Raw genomic sequence first — 17,587 nt, forward strand, 5'->3', positions numbered from 1 at the left:
TAACCAGCTCCAGGCAGTTTTAGAGGAAACTGATTATCTAGACCCATTTCAAACTGGCTTTAGAACGGGCTGTGGAGTTGAGACAGCCTTGGTTGGCCTGATGGATGACCTTTACCGGGGTATCAACAGAGGGAGTTTGACTCTGTTGGTCCTCTTGGATCTCTCGGCAGCGTTCGATACCATCAACCATGGTACCTTCCTGGGTCGCCTGGGGGAGTTGGGAATAGGGGCACTGCTTTGCAGTGGTTCCATTCCTATCTCTCAAGTAGATCCCAGATGGTGGAGCTTGATGACAGTCGATCCTCAAAGCAGGAGCTGTTATATTGAGTTCCTCAGGGCTCCATTCTGTCACCAATGCTTTTCAATATCTACATGAAACCGCTGGGTGAGGTCATCAGGAGATTTGATGCTGAGTGTTATCAGTATGCTGATGATACCCAAATCTACTTCTCCCTTCCTTCTTCAGGAAATGGCACTCAACATAGGAACACACTCATTCTCTAAATGCCTGCCTACAGGCAGTAATGGGCTGGATGAGGGATAACAAATTGAAGCTGAATCCAAGCAAGACGGAGGTGCTCATTGTGGGGGCTCAGAATCTGAGGGGTGTGTTAAATCTTCCTGTGCTGGATGGGGTTACACTCCCTCAGAAGGAGCAGGTGCACAGCTTGGGAGTACTCCTGGACCCAGGCCTCACCCTGGTTTTTCAGGTGGAGGCCATGGCCAAGAGTGCTTTATATCAGCTTCGGCTGATTTGACAGCTGTGCCCATTCCTTGAAGAGGATGACCTCAAAACAGTGGTGCATCAGCTGGTAACCTCCTGGCTTGACTGTTGCAATGCGCTCTACGTGGGGCTGCCTTTGTACGTAGTTCGGAAACTTCAATTAGTTCAGAATGTGGCAGCCAGATTGGTCTCTGGGGTAAACCGGAGAGACCATATTACGCCTGTTTTGAAACGGTTGCACTGGCTGCCAATATGTTTCCGGGCAAAATACAAAGTGCTGGTTATTACCTTTAAAGCTCTGAATGGCTTGGGCTCGAGATATCTTAGAGAGCGCCTTCTTCTGCATGATCCCCACCGCACGTTAAGGTCATCTGAGGAGGTCCGTCTCCAGTTACCACCGGTTCGTTTGGTGGCGGCTCAGAGACAGGCCTTCTCTATAGCTGCTCCTGGACTGTGGAATGCACTCCCGGCAGAAATCCGTAATTTGAATTCTCTATTAGCCTTCAGGACAGCCCTTAAAATGTATTTGTTTGGCCTGGCTTTCCAGGGTTTTTAAATCTGTTTTAATATTTTAACCCGGTTTCGGGGGGTTTAATTACTGCAATTGTTTAATTCTTGTTTTGAAATGTTTTTAAATTGTTAATTAATGTTATATTGTTTTTAATTTTCGTTTTAGCTCTTTATTGTTTTAGTGGTTTGTAGACCAGCATAACAAGTTGCAAAACAGCTGGATCAAACGGCAGGATGCTTAACCTTTCCTTTTGTGAGTGACTGCCCTCATCACATGATGTTTACTCCCCCCCACCAACACACCTAATGGACTCTATTTGTTCCATTTTTAACACTTTAAAACATTTTTTTTACTTTTAAAGCAGCCCCGGAGCAGCAGTGGCGGAGCAAGATGGCAGCGAGAGCCGCTCTCCCACCTCCCAAATGATGAAAGGAAGCTGCTCTGGGGCAGGGCCACAGTGGCTGGAGCGGTCAGCGTGCCGGCAAGTGGTGCAACAGGGCAGCAGTGGAGGGACTGACTCGTAGGAGTCTCTAGAGCACTCACCCCTGCCAGCCACTGACTGTCCAGGAGGGAGGGTGAAGATCTCCCTCCCTCAGCCCTGTCTGCCTCCAAATGAGGCAGATGGGCTGATTTCAGGCTCCTGTGCATGCGCACACACACACAGAAGCCTGAAATTGGCCCACCTGCCTCATTTGGAGGCAGACAGGGCCGAGGATGGGAGCTCTTCGCCCTCCCTCCCTCCCAGCTCTTTCCTCCTGGACAGTCGGTGGCTGGTGGCCGTGGCCGTGAGTGCTCTAGAGATTCCAAGTCAGTCCACCACTGCCCTTTCGCACCACTCACCAGCATGCCGCCCGCCCCAGCCACCCTTGCCCTGCCCCAGAGCAGCTTCCCTTCATCGTTTGGGAGGCGGGAGAGCTGATCTTACTGCCACCCCACTCTGCTGCTGCTGAACAGTGGCTTTAAACGTTTTAATAAAAACCCACAAAAATCCACCCCTAGGTGGCCATGGCCCCACCCCCACCATTCCTGCCCTGATTTCTGCCAATGCAGTGTTGTGTTCACACACACACACACACACACACACACACACACACACACACACACTGCTTGCAATTGCAAATCACTTAGAGCAGACCATACCCTAAACAGCTGTCAAACTCCCCTTCATTATGTTTTGAAAAGCACGGATTTACTAGCATGACCAACACAAACATAACAGAGAAAACTGTGGGGCATAACAGAAGCCCTGGTTTGTTTTTCAAAAGCCTCTGAAACTAGAAGATTTTTAAAAAACCGGACATATTTCAGGCTAAACCAGAATTCACAGCCTCCTTTCAGAGAAAATCAAAGTCCTGTCTGTCCTTGTCCCTGATAGCCCGCAGGGATGTCGGGGTAAATCCAGCTAATATGTGGACTGGCACACTCCAATCAGGATTTGATTCACAATAAAAACCCTGTGTGAAAAGCCTCCTGTTGAATCTGATTTTTTGCAACCTGAAGGATTGGAGCTTTATATCGGTCTAAATGGCTTCTCTTCATTCATACAAGATTTGTTTGGCTCAGGGAATGGAAAAAGTTTCAGCTTTCTTTTTAGAGCAGTATAGTTGTAGCATTGTAATCATTAGGTTATTGTGGCATCCTTTGCACCTACAGATCAACTGGGACAGCAGACTGTATAGGATGCTGATGTTGTGGCAGTAAAATTAAATTATATTAAGTCAAGATTAGTAAATCTTCCAGTCATTTAATTCTGAAGATTGCAGTGAGCTTTAGGAATAAATTAGTTAACTTATTTTACATACATATTATGCAAGATTTAGTTAATGACTTTATATTGTAGTATACAGTTTTCCGTCTGGAGAACCCTGAGGTCCTTTTAGAGGCTTTTTCTGAATGAGAGTTTGCCCACCACTATGAACTTTCTCTTGCAATGTGCAGTTGTATATTAGTGTTTCAAAGCATTTGAGTGCACACCTATCTTAGTATCATACAAAGTGATTATAACAGGCCCTTCTGGGTTTCCATGTAAGCAGTAGTCTTATTCAGATTGTATGTTGTACAAGTTTACAGATATCTGTAGATCATACAGATATTTGGGTGAATTACTCATTTTAAAAGACTCTGCAAATGCATGGTGCAGATAGGAAATGTACTGCTATACCTGTGTTCAACATAACATGCAAATAACTGTACCTGTGTACAGCTGAATGTGTGTTGAACATAACATGTAATTAGGACTGGTGTATGCCACAGAATATGTTCCAGAATTCCCTCTCCCAGGTGGTTGTTAGATAGTAAGGAAAGGGTTCTAAAATTTTGAAAGTCTTTTGACAAGTACTCTTGGAGCAGAAACAAAGTGGCATTGAAATTGAGCTCTGTATTGTGAATGCTATAAGAGCTTAGGCAGAATATTGGAGTGTTTTGCTCTTATAAGCAAAATGTTGTTAACATTATCGGAAGTGGATCAGTGTTGTGCTTTTCCATTTAGTTCATCTCTTGAAAATGCAGTACTCTGGTCCTGCCACACCCAATGTAGCTAAGTACATAGCTAAGTTAAAACATTATGGAGCTGCAATTCTGATCATTTGAACAAACTTCTTGGAACACAAGTACTTATTGCATTTGACTGCCAAGTATGGAAATTAGTTTGGCAACCTCGCATGCCACATTAGTTTGGGATTTATGTCTGAGTGACTTTCATACCATGTTGATGAGAGTGTAGTTCAAGTTATTATTTATTCCAAAAGTTCATATAACATTTCTGCTAGTGTTGTGATATAAACAAACTTACTGAAGATGTAAACTAAATCCTTTAGTTTTAATCAGTTATAGCAAACTGATTGGTTAACTAAAAAGACAGATGAAAATAACCGAAGCATTCTTGTGTGAGAGAAAGAAGAAAAGACAAAGCAGGAAAAGAAGAGGGATGATGTGGAATTGGGACATATGGAGAAGAGGGAGTTTAATATTTGCATAAACTTCTGCTATGCTCTTTTAGGGCACAACACCAAAATCTATCTGTTATGAGGTATGATTCCAATAGAAATGTAGCTCTCTTGATTATAAATCTTGACATATTTGGGATCTCCTTTACTGTTTTACTGTTGCTCAGTCACTGTTGCATAGAGACTACCATTTTTTATCAAGAATGGTGTCTCCTTCCATTTGATGGGCCCTCCCTATGGATAGCTTCTACGGAAGATAAACATTTCTCCCTAGCATCCAACTTTCATTCCAGGTTTGGTGCCAGAATGCCACTGAAACATAATTAAGCAGGCACAGGGATTTGCAGTCACATTGAGCAGTTCCCTGTTAGTACTTTTACGACTCCATGTTCTTTCCTTTGAGGATCTTGAAGAGGGCAAGAATGTCACACATGCCTGCCACTTTCTTTTTATGATGATGTGGTTGTAGGCTTTGGTGAAGGTGAATGTTTAATTACCTATGTTTTTGTCTTGGGGAGATTGCAGCTTTTATTTATATATTTGTTATATATGTAGTTTGCCTTTCAGTTCTTTATGGATCCTCAAAGCAGCTACATTTCTGCACTATGGAAGAATCGCTGTGGAAAGTATCTGGAAAACCTGTGATCTAGAGCTGGTGAAAGTCAAACTACTATAAGTGTGGGTGTTTGTAATAAAAGGTTCCATATATTTGTTTCTAATAATTTTTGCTAACTTCCTGTGGTGGCATTCTCCATACATTTAAGATGAATTTTAAAATATTAAGGCTTGTTTTAAGCTAATATGCAATTAGAGGAGGATAGGAGAGCTGAAGCAAGTAACTGTGTAATAGTAACTCTACACTATGGGGGGGGGGTGGTAGTAGGAGACTTTTCTTTACAATCTAGGCATTTAAAATAACTAATACGACTCCAACGCCCTTTAACAACCATTACTGACAAAACAAGGAAATAAAACTACTGTGTGACTTGTACAGATGGAGGTTAATTTCTCAGCCCATTGGAGAACTTGCTTTTGTAAGAGAGTCAATTTTCCAGGCCTTGAGCCAAGGAAGATGGAATTCATGAGTTCAGCCGGCAGCATGTTTGCAGGGGACAAAGGATATAGGCCACAATATCCCTTGAGCAAACTCAGCTGGCTGATATACAGAAGCAGTTACCCATGACAAATGTTTTGCACTTTTTTAAGGCATTGTTAGTACAATGGCGTATTAGTTAAATAATTGTATAGTAGCCATAATGTGTTGGAGAACATTTTTCATAGTATAATTATAAAAAAAACCCTGCTAACTTGGCAAAGAGGCACCTTTTAACGTGGTGATTCTTTTATTTAGCAGCGGGAGAGTAACTGGCCCTGTCCACCCCCAGCACAGTACCTCCAGTGACTGTTGCGGGTATCTATCTTATGTTTCTTTTTAGACTGTGAGCCCTTTGGGGACAGGGATCCATCTTATTTATTTATTATTTATTATTTCTCTGTGTAAACTGCCCTGAGCCATTTTTGGAAGGGTGGTATAGAAATTGAATAAATAAATGAATAAATAACTCCTGGAAGATAAGTGAATATGATGGACAGCTACCAGGAAAAGTTTAGTGCTATATGCAGGTGTATTTCCTCAGAACCTGGGATACAAAAAACCCAGCTGCACATCAAATGCTTTTGTTAAGTAATTAGTACATGTAAAAAACGTAAATGTTTAGCAGTTGCATACCATATATCTTGTAACTGTTTCATTCCAGTAACTTGAGAGGGATGTTGGATGGCCTTATAGGGATCAGGAAATATGAGTGACGTGTGCACTTCTTTGTAATGTTTAAAATGGAACCTCTGTATCTATGCACTTCTGCAGTGTAGAAGTGCTGCTGAAACAAAGTTTCGTGCATTCCACTGCAGGAGATACACAAACTCCATGTTAAATGTTATAAAAAAGCAAGAATAACAAGTGTGGTTTACATAAACCAAAAATATTTTTCATTTAACTTGTATTCATATTTTCGCTGATAAATTTTAATTATTTTTTATTTATCTAAAACATTTGTATACCGCCCAAAACGCAAGTCTCTGGGCAGTTTACAACAAAACAATAAAAACAGATAAAAAGATTAGAACATTACAACAATTAAAATTTAACACGTTAAAACTATTAAACACACAATTAAAACAATATCTAATTAAAAGGCTGGGTGAACAAATGCATCTTGGCTGCTGTTTTAAAAGTTGTAAGAGATGGGGAAGCTCTTATTTCAGCAGGAAGTGTGTTCCAAAGCCTTGGGGCAGCAATGGAGAAGGCCCGTTCCTGAGTAGCCACCAGATGAGCCAGTGGCAACTGCAGACAAACCTCTCCAGATGATCTCAATGGGTGGTGTGGTTCATAGCAAAGAAGGCATTCTCTTAAATACCTGAGGCCCAAGCTGTTTAGAGTTTTATAGGTTAAACTTGCTACAAAGGGAATTTTTCCAAATTTCTGAATACCCTAAATGGCTGTACCTTAGAACAGTTAGTCATAGAACCAGCAGGAGGGGAAGGTGACCCTGGACTTAATGCTATGTGGCACTCAAGTTCTGATGCAAGATGTGTTATTGAAACAGTTTGGGAAAAGTGGCTTACATACAGCACAGTGAGCTGCACATCTAATGCGAGCTCACTGGCTGTGTGAGACTCGCTATTCCATCCATGCTCCTTGTTAAAGTGGAAGAGATTCTAAATGAATGATGCAGTGTGCCATCACAGCTTCGCCTGACTCCCAGCACTCCCAGTGGAGTAGGGAGGATGCACATGGTAAGATGGTTTCCCTCCTTGGTTCACCGACTAGAGCTGTGCTAAAGAGCTCTTCCTAAAATACTAAAATCCTACCAATTAGCTGTTCTAGTGAAGAAATATATGGAGCATGACTCCTGCCGCCACCACCTTGACCACTGATTGGCAGAAAACTAGCATTTTTAAAGCTAATAGCCATGCATTCTGTGTGTAAAATATTTGAGGTGTAAACATACAAACAACTCAAGGCAGACATAAGCACAAGGTTCCGTCTATAATCTGGTTTGTTACTCACCTTGTTATGTAAATATTATGAAAAATATTTTTGATTTATGTAAACCACGCTTTCTATTCCTGCTTTTTTATAATGTTTAACATGGAGTTTGTGTAACTCCCATCTGCAGTGAAATGCACAAAGCTTTGTTTCAACTGCACCTACATTGCAACTGCATGAGTACACAGATACAGAAGTTCCATTTTAAACATTACAAAGAAGTGCACACGTCACTTGTATTTCCTGATCCCTATAAGGCCATCCAACATCACTCTTTACATAATGTAAAACTTACGTAATGTAGAACTGCAGATTCAGGATATCCCACTACTAAGTGAAACATAACTGCAGATTAGGTCCTTGAAATCAATGTCTTCTGTATGCTTTTATCTAGTGGGGTGTTTGTTTCCTTCTACAAATGAACAAGTATGCAGTTCTATTTCATTGTACTAAACTGTGATGTAAAGCAGGGGTAGGGAACCTTGACTCTCCAACTGCTGTTGAACAACTCCATCATTCCCAGCCACAATTTGTTTATTAAATTGTGTCTGGGAATGATGGGATTTGTAGTTCAACAGCAGCTGAAGAGCCAAGGTTCCTTATTCCTGATCCACAGAAATGTGTTCTGAATGTGGGAAAAGATTTTCACGCACACAGCAGCTATTTTTCCCCATGCAAGCAGTTTGCACAATGAAAATCAATTTCTGAAACATTATTGCACATACACAAGACATTTCATATGGCGAATTATTCTCCTGAGTGCCTTGTATTGCATAGTTACATCTCTAAGGCCTGCATAGAAAAGTTTTATTGTGCACTTAGCTGCCTGAATCATGAGCTATACTGTGGTTATGAAAATCTAGAAAGTGTGACGCTGAAGGTCCTGCCATTTAAATTAATGAATGATACCTTCATAGCTTGTTTTGGGGTTTTTTTAAGATTATAAATCACTTTGAGGACCCTTGATGCTGGAAGGTGTGGGATTAAAATGATTTTAATTTTAAAAAAATTAAAAATCTATTTTTTCAAAGTTAGATCTTCTGTTGACAAATTATGTAGTAAAATCATTGTATTTGAATAGTGTATATTCAGTAAACTGTATGACTCAAAAGCATTTATTACTGCCTTTTTTGTTATACCTTTCTTTAGCTCAGTTTTGTAAGGTCAGTTAACAATAACTGGATGTAGGTTATACAAACTTTCAACAATGGTATTTGTTTTGTATTCTAAAGCATCTGAGTCAGTCAGTCATAGTCAGAGCTTTCTCTGTGATCAGGATTTTCCATGCCATGACATAGTGGTGGCCCTACCACATCTAGGTATGCCTTGGTCTGTCTTTGGCTGTAAATTGTTCTGGACGTCTACCTTCTCTGTTTTCCCAGTCCTTGCTGCTCCGTAGCAAAAACTTCCCAAATAGCCTTGGGCTTTATGGAGAGCTTGTCATTAATGTCACAAGAGAAATATAAATAACATATATAAATAATAACAGAAAAGTGAGACTAGAATTGTTGTTTAGAGTAAGGATGAATTTCCTTACTCTTTCTGATCATCATATTTCTTGTATTTTTATATATCTTAGTTGAGACTTGAATAATTTAATGTAAAAGCTGCTGAGAACAATAATATCAAAAAGCTCATCCTTTGTTTTTGCATCATCTCATTTTATATGCATTAATTCTCCCCCCAAATGTTAGCCTTTTGGCATTTGTATTATGATCCTCCCAGGGATGACAAAACATTGGCCATAGAAGATTTACTATCCGATGAGCTTGAAGTGGGTAGACAGATGGAGCTATTGGAATATATAATCTGCTTTCTTTTTCTCCAAAGAGTAAGAATGCCACCTGAATAATATGCAGATAATCTATCCCTGCTACATTTGTATAGCTCTCATTAGCATTAACTATGCTTTCAAAGTGTATATACAAAAATAATTTATATTTATTTTGGATCCTCTTAGGTCTAGACCGTATTTAGCCTTATAAAACACATCTTTATCTTGAGTGAGAGATTTACTGGCTTTAATTCATGTACCAAGTGACATTGAGCCTTATTGGAACTGTATAGGTGTTTGTTTAATGTTTACATTCAGATGTCAAGTATCCATAAAAGGAAAATAACAGTTCACCCATAGCCCCCCTAGAGCTGATTCACATAACACTGCTAATGTGTCATGGTATAAGTCACTGAGCTCATGGAGAGTGCTTATATAGTTCCTAAATGGTCATCTGATAGTTTCAGTGCAGGGCAGGCCCAGATTGTAGCATAATGCATGACACTTCTGAACATGGCTTATGTTCTGTACACATGGTAAGTCCTCTGATTAATCCATGCTGAAGCAGTTAACATTTACCACAGCTCCTTAACTGCCATCCTTTCATGTTTTCAAATGGTCATAGTGAAGCAGGAACGAACCCAGGAACGAACCTCCCTCATTGGGGTCAAGGGTACCCCGATACTTCAATAGATGAAATGGTCTTGTATATCGGAGGGTATTGTGTGATGGGGTGCTGAGTAATGTGCATGCATGTTTGAACTGACCACCAGTGAAATGAGAGGATTAATATTCTGAAGTAATAGCAATTACAGTAAGGGGGAGGTTTTTTGTAGACACATAGTCAATACATCCTTCTAACTTAAAATGTCAGTGAATCATAAACATGTGTACACATAGGCTGTATCCTACATCTGACCAGGCCCTGCAGCTCTTTTTAATTCCAAAAGAATAGGCTCCTCAAACTATGCCTGAGGTTCAGTGGTAGCATATTATTCAAAACTGCTACATAAGTAATTGAAAAGCATGGAGACTTTGCAGAATGTTATGACTTGGTGTGTATAAAAAGTGAACTTTATGATTTTATACATGTATGTTTATATACCTATATCTTTTATTTGCTAGGATAAAGTGTACTTTAGGTGTTTTGGGTGGTGAGTAGAAATTAAGTGGATTATTCTACTTTAGATATTTTAAGTAAAAAAGAGACCAGTGCCTATTGTGCTAATGTCTTTGTCCCTATTTTAAAGTATAAAATTGCATATCTATAGCTTTACATGTTTGGAAACCTTTACTAATGTGCCAATATCTTTTTCTTCTTCTTCCAGAAAAACAGAATGTGAGCTGGTTGCACCCGCAGTTACTTATGCAACTTACCGAGGCTCTGCAAGAATTAAGCAGTTGATCAAGAAGCAAGCAGAACTGGAACAAGCAAAAGAAATTCCAACCAGTATTAATGGTCCTAATGTCAAAAACAAAAAAAATCAGACTGAAACCCTTCCAAACTTAGAAAGTATTGCAATAAAAAGAGGATCCTCATTAAAGAGGAATTCAAAACCTGAAACTAATAATGACAAAAAAGATACACAAGCAAACATCTATTTGGCAGAAAGAGACTTGGAAAAGAATTATCAGGATGTCTTGGGTAGCACTGAACACAAGGATCTGAAGAACAACATTACCTTGTTGACAGATATGGAAATCATCAAAAATTGCATTGAAGAACTAGTTTCTGTGAAACATGTATCAGTTTCCAACACACCAGAAGTTAATAGGAACCTTCTGTTAGAGCCAGTATTATTGCCAAAGGAAAGCAATTCTAGTTCCCAGAATATAGATCCTGTTAGAATGGGTTCAGCAGATAGCAGATTGGTTGAAAAGGGAGAGGAGATGTTAGGGGAAATACAAATGCAGCTTCAGACAAACAATGCTACCATTGTTGGCCTTCAAAAAGAAATGCATTTTTGTGCTTTTTCTAACACAGAAACAAAAGAGATAATGCATAGTGAGTTTTTATCTCATCCCAAAGCGGAGTCTGGTATTAATGAGCAGCAGTTGCTACAAGATAAATGTTCCTGTGATCATTGGTCTGAGGACAAGTTCCAAATAAAAACAGGCGGCCAGACAGCATATTTGAATAGCACTGTGGGGACTGTGCAGCCAGGTAGAAATAAAGTAAGCAGAAATGAAGATTCAGACACACACACGGTGACATGTGTACCTCCTTATGAAGAAGTGCTGTTGGATGTGGAACACAGCAAAGCCAGTAAAGTGATATCAAGAGCTGATCTGCCTACTTCAGCCCAATTCACAGAAACTGTTCAAGATGTTGACATACTCTGTGAAAGTAGTCCAAAAAATGAAGACGTCACAGAGTTAGTGGTACCTAGAGGTATACAAAACAGTCCTAATTGCACCACGATTTCTGAAATTGGTACTAAGAAATGTATCATGGAGAACAGCACTGTGCCTTCAATTGAAGTTGACTATGTTGAAACGACAAAAGCTTTACCTGATGCTACCGAAATAAAGAGTGCCAGTACTACTACGTCATCAGTTAAATATGAAAATGCGAAGTCCCACTTGATATGTGCTTCCTTAGAAACTGAATATGCCAGCACTGACAAAGCACCACCTGTGGATGGTATTTCTTTTATCCTTGAAGCTAAAGATGGCAGCTGCCTTCATCATACCCATACAGATCAGGATGAGAGTCTGGTCAAAACATCCAATTTCGATATTTCTCTTCCTCTCCTTGAAAACAAAAATCCTCTTGAATTGGAAAAAACAAAGCTTATAAACAACACAGAATCTGCCACAATGGCCAAACATATTCCTTCACTTCTTAAAAATACAGAAACCTTTATGGCTAAGAGTCCAGTTGTATCTGCAGAAAATAATGATCTGTTAGTCCATGAAATGAGAAATCACTCTGAAGAGAAGACAGCTCTGGCTTCTTTTGAAATTAAAGAGGTCAGCACAATTACTCTAGCTCCTCCTACTTCTCCTTCTGAAGATGAGTGCTTGCCCAAGGGTTCCCCTCCTGCTGTGAAACCAGACAATAACTGTTCTGCAATTCTTTCTTCTTCAGTATTTGCTTTGGCCAATAATTCTTTCGTCTTTGAAGATAATATCAGTTTGGATAATATGACTAAACTAGTGCCTAATTCTGAAGATGAGAGTCTGTTGGATATACCAGGTTTGTTGTCTGATAAACAGGAAGCCACTAACCGAGCTGGGAGATCCATAAGTGTAATTGCTTCTGCAGGGGCTGATTATATCAAAATATGTTCCTCTGTCTCTACATGTGAAAATATGCAAGCTGTAAAAAAGAAAGAGGTCTTTGGACATTGGGATCCTCTTTCTGCTGCTGATTTTGGGAGTGTGGATTCTGAATCTTTCCTGGAATCTGGAGAAGTCCTTGAAATTAAGGTTCCCTCTGGCCCTCCTGAAATGGCTAATATTAGGACTGGGACTTTGCCATGCTCTGAAGAAACGAAAGATACAGCTCTGTCATGTTCCATGCGCTCTGGGATCAGCCTGGTAAAAGAGAATCTTCCTTTTCCTACAGTAGACTGTGTATTCACTTGCAAGCCTGTTTCCCCTACTACTGCTTGCTCTAAAATTACTGCAAAATGTTCTCCTGTCTGTGAAATAATAGATGTTGCCTTGAATAACATTGATTCGCTTCCTTTTAATTCTGAAGTTAACAAGGGCAAGATTTCACCAGAATATGAATCCAGTAGGCCGCTCTTTGGATCAATATCTGAAACTGTTTGTCAAGCTCCGTTTTTGACCCCAGTTGCCTATAATGTGGAAGATATAGAACCAGTAAAGATGGTACTTGACGTGGCCCTCACTGCAGAGGAGGAAAAGGAACACAGCAGTGCCTTGGGGCAAGCAAATCGTCACTACCTTGCTGCTGCTACTTCAGAAACCCCTGTTGAAATAGATGCTCAAGCAATTACTGCTTTGTTTACAAAATCAAGCAGCCAGTTTTCTGAGGAAGCACTGAAAGATGTTGAAACAGGAAAGCAAGTACAAATTAAATCCCAAGTCTTAACTGTTTTGTTTAAAAAGGCTGATGAAATAGTTGATGCAGTTCTGCACTTAGCCACAGAAGAAATAAGATCAAAGCAAGCAGCTGGTGTCTGCCAGACTAATAACATTAAGGACAGTTTATTAGGAACCAGCCTTCAAAAAGATCAGAAAACTCAAAAGATGCTGCCTGAATCAAAAGAAATCCAGTTAAGGAACTCATCATTAAAACATTATAGTGAGAGTTGTATTGGAAAGCTTCCTAAAAGTAAAAGGAAAGATATAGTTGGCACAGATAATCAAGATGAAAAGATACAGTTTGACATTGTGGATAAAATTGACCTAGATAGTTCAATAGCACTAAAAGCTAAAGAAATAATTGATGATGTTATTAATGCAGCCAAGCAAAAACTGGCATGTGATCAACAGGAGGAACATCTGGGTAAGGACCTTTCTCAAAGTATGGCCCTCGGATCTAAGACTGAAGCATCAGAGAGACTGACGGCTGATGGTGAATTGACAGCTAAACTTCCCAAAATAATAGAGGCACCCTTGCATTTAAATCCATTATCCCAGGCAGTTACACACAATGTAATGTGCAAGCATGAAGTAACAAATTCCTCATCACCCTTGTATGTTAATAGTAAAGATGACAGTGGTGGGGTACCAAATGTGCTTGCATACCAAATTAGAGGTGAATTGTCTGATTCCAGAGATAGGATAGAAACCAGTACTGCTGAAATAGGTAATGGCAAAAACAGTAAAGGTATCAGTGAAACTACACATGTGGCAGATGATGCTGACAGTACAACTAAATATCATTTATATGCAGTAAATGGAGAGGCTGTTATGACTGAAGAACAATTACCATCATGCCCAACTGTGCCAGCAAATGTGCCATCCTTTAACTCAAATGTTAATGTGCATATCTGTCTTTCTAGCAAGTCTAAAGGTGAATGTGATATTTTAGGTAAACTTGGAAGTAGTGTAGGGAGAGAGCTGCCTCAATGCATCTGCAAAGAGGTTGAGGTTGCTGCAGTGGTAACAGAGGAACCGCATGAAAAGTGTTATGAAATAGACAGTGAAATGGGCTATGACAAAATGAAGGAAGCTTGTGCAATACCACAGGATACAAATGGATTGAGTCCCCAGTTCAGTATTTCTGAATCCTCTGTAATGAACAATTCAGCAAAGATCGACTTGAACGCAGATTTTGCCTGTGAAGAAGCAGCCCTCACTCGACCAGGTTTAGCTATGTCAGATGTGCTCAAGGAAAATTACTTAGAAAATCTTGATGGAGAGAACTCCCCAAAGTGGTTTGCTGCTTCTCCACCAAAGGAATGGGGATGTAATTCTTCATTTACTATTTTGTATGAAGGCGCTCTTCAAGACGAAAGCTTTACCTTTTCAACAGAAAAACCAGAGCATCCCTTTTCACCGCTTCCTGACCTTTCCCCGGACAATATCCAGCATCTTCTGGTGTGTGAAACGGCCAAAAGCAAATTTGCGTCTGTCCAGCCTTATGAAGAAAGCAGCCAATTAAATGAGATTCTGGACAACACTTGTTCAGAATCATTTATGGCAGTGGAGGCAAAGCGATGCAGAGTTTATCCCTTCTCTTTATCGCCAATATATGAAGATGATAGCTCACAAGAGGACTTACTGTCCACTGATGTCTCACCAGGGTGTCCTAGTGAAAAATCAAGAGATGGCAGTAACTATTCCTTGTCTGTCTTATCACTTCTGCAGTCAGTGTCTGAACGGTTAAAAACTAATAACCACTGCTGTGAAGAGGAAGAGGAACTTGCAGAAGAAGACAGATTGGAGTATGAAAAAGAAGTGTGCATTCCCAGTCACTTGTTGGAAAATTCAAGCACTGAAATCTCAGAAAACATTCATGAGAGAAATTGGCTTTCCAGACACTCAAAAATTTTTTCCAGTGAAGCATGTAGCTCAGAAAAGGCCTTATCTTTTAGTTCCATACAGTCAGCTTCGTCTGATCCAAGTCTGACCCTAGTCACAAAGCCCTTTTCCAAAAGTTTATACTATGACTATTTGCAAAGTGCAAGAAGTTACTCTGGTGATAAGGGAACCAGATTTGGAAGCCATTTGTTGCCAAGAGATCAGCAGCCAGAAGATGATGATTTGCAACAATTGTCAGCATTTCAAGTGGTAAGGTGCTTTCCATTAATTGTATGTGTGTAATTAATCTGTTGCCAGCATTGATGTGTTTTTCTCATGACTAACTTGGATATTTCATTGTTGGATTTTTAAACTAATTTTAATATCATTATTAAGGATATGTTCTATAACAAAGCTGAAGGAACAGGAATGAATGAACATTGTGAAGACAGAGGACTTTTTTTGTTTAATGGAGTATTGTCCCATGAGATATTTCAGGGGAAGAAAGATGAACATGATTTTGTTACACCCTTATATGAACTCTTACAAGTCACCCAGTGTGGAGAAGATCCCATTACGTATTCGACAGGAAAGGAGACATATTGGACGAGTTCTCATAATCAATGTGATGTCAGTTTGACAGAAATCTGTGCACGCAATCCTGCAGAGCATGTCATGTGAACTCAGGATTTTTCTGTGATCTCTAGTTGACAACGCAGCAACACGATGTGGAACTAAGATCTTTATTTGGAATCTGAAGTCAGCTTTCCCATATCTAGGAACATAGGAAACTGCCATATACTGAGTCAGACCATTGGTCTATCTAGCTCAGTATTGTCTTCACAGACTGGCAGTGGCTTCTCCAAGGTTGCAGGCAGGAATTTCTCTCAGCCCTATCTTGGAGAAGCCAGGGAGGGAACTTGAAACCTTCTGCTCTTCCCAGAGCAGCTTCATCCCCTGAGGGGAATATCTTGCAGTGCTCACACATCAAGTCTCCCATTCAGATGCAACCAGGGCAGACACTGCTTAGCTATGGGGACAAGTCATGCTTGCTACCACAAGACCAGCTCTCCTCTCCTTGGATTGGCACATTGCTGAAAAATCCTAGGTTGACATGACGTGCTCTGCAAGAGTGTGCATGCTGGGGACTTCAGATTCTCATCAAAACTGCATCACATTAATTGTGTGAACCAGTCACAATTATTTCTGCTAAATGAAATGCGAAAGCACATCCATCTCTTTCCTGCCTGGTTTCTCCTGGCACACTGTACAAGGAGGTGGGGAGCTTCATGTATGATTCTTATAAAGGGGCAAGGGTGCTCTTGGTAGCTAGAGTATTGTCATTTGAGTTCCCAGTGTTCTTAGCAAAGAATATGTACTAAGCAGGCTGGTGCTGCAGTATTCCCTGAAAGACTATACAATATGTGAACATGCATATTCATGTTTTTATATTTGCTGCTTTAAAGGTGTCTGTATCTCCTTCTGTTGAATGATTTGAAGATAGTAATACGAAGTGCCATTTAGGTCCCAGTGAAAGGAAACAAAAAGTGGCAACATTTCTCTGTCTTATCTCCAATCACCTTTAGTATTTTTAATGAAGTCTCAACGTTTATTCCTTCAGAGGGTGCAGTGTATTAAGACTGTAAGCTTTAAGCTTTAAGACACTTTTAGCCTGCTTTCCAGTAGGCTTATAAGATCACCCGGCATTCTGTGTGTGTGTCCCCTAGACCAGCCTGGACCAATGTGAACCAAATTGGGTACAGTTGTAGGGACACCTCAACGGCATTGTTTGTGATAATATCATCCACCCTGATCCAATATGGTAGACACATAAACTTATGAGGCGCAAGTGGGCTAACCTTTAAACTGCTTAAACCATTTAAACCAAATTAGGTACAGTTGTAGTGAGTGACACATAGGGACACCTCGATGGTGTAGTTTGTGATGATGTCATCCACCCTGATCCAAGATAGTGGGCGAATGAACAGTTGAGGTGCAAGAGACCTAACCTGTGGACCTCTATTTGAACCAAATTTAGTCCAGTTGTAGAGACAGTGAAAAGAAAGGAAGCTGATTCGTTCTTACTAGAACAACTTTTTATTGCATAAATCAACCATACTGAAACACTTTTAACATGGTCTCCACCTACCTTATGTGTACTGATCTTCACTATTAGTGAAAAGTACTCTTGTTTAATGATGCAAGTTAAAAGAGAATCTCAATCATATTAACACAATGCCTGAATGTTAAGTTATTAACAAAGATACACAGGAAGCTGCCTTATACAGATTCAGACCATTGGTCCATCTAGCTCAGTATTGTCTACACAGACTGGCAGCGGCTTCTCCAAGGCTGCAGGCAGGAGTGTCTCTCTAGCCCTATTTTGGAGATGCCAGAGAGGGAATCTTCAGTATGCAGATGTTCTTCTCAGAGCAGCCCCATCCCCTAAGGGGAATACCTTAGGGTGCTGACACATGTAGTGTCCCATTCATATGCAAACCAGGCTGGACCCTACTTAGCAAAAGGTGCAATTCATGCTTGCTACCACAAGACCAGCTCTCCATTAATGGTTGAAGACTGGAAAACAGGATGTAGCTTAAATTTTAGAAGGTGATGTTCACTTGGGTATATTTGCCCACCTCCT

The 17,587-nt window shown here is 40.2% G+C and overlaps 1 protein-coding gene across 2 annotated transcripts in view; it reads left to right on the top strand.

Annotated features, from left to right (window-relative positions):
* CRYBG3 (crystallin beta-gamma domain containing 3) overlaps window positions 1-17,587 on the top strand; it is a 93,116-nt gene that overhangs the window by 23,853 nt on the left and 51,676 nt on the right. For both annotated transcript variants that reach the window (XM_053308755.1, XM_053308756.1), the window contains exon 4: window positions 10,332-15,213. In XM_053308755.1, coding sequence (XP_053164730.1) covers window positions 10,332-15,213 — 4,882 coding nt within the window. The remainder of the gene's footprint in view (window positions 1-10,331; window positions 15,214-17,587) is intronic.

The sequence above is a fragment of the Hemicordylus capensis genome, chromosome 3 (assembly GCF_027244095.1).
Source record: "Hemicordylus capensis ecotype Gifberg chromosome 3, rHemCap1.1.pri, whole genome shotgun sequence".
Lineage (NCBI taxonomy): Eukaryota > Metazoa > Chordata > Lepidosauria > Squamata > Cordylidae > Hemicordylus > Hemicordylus capensis.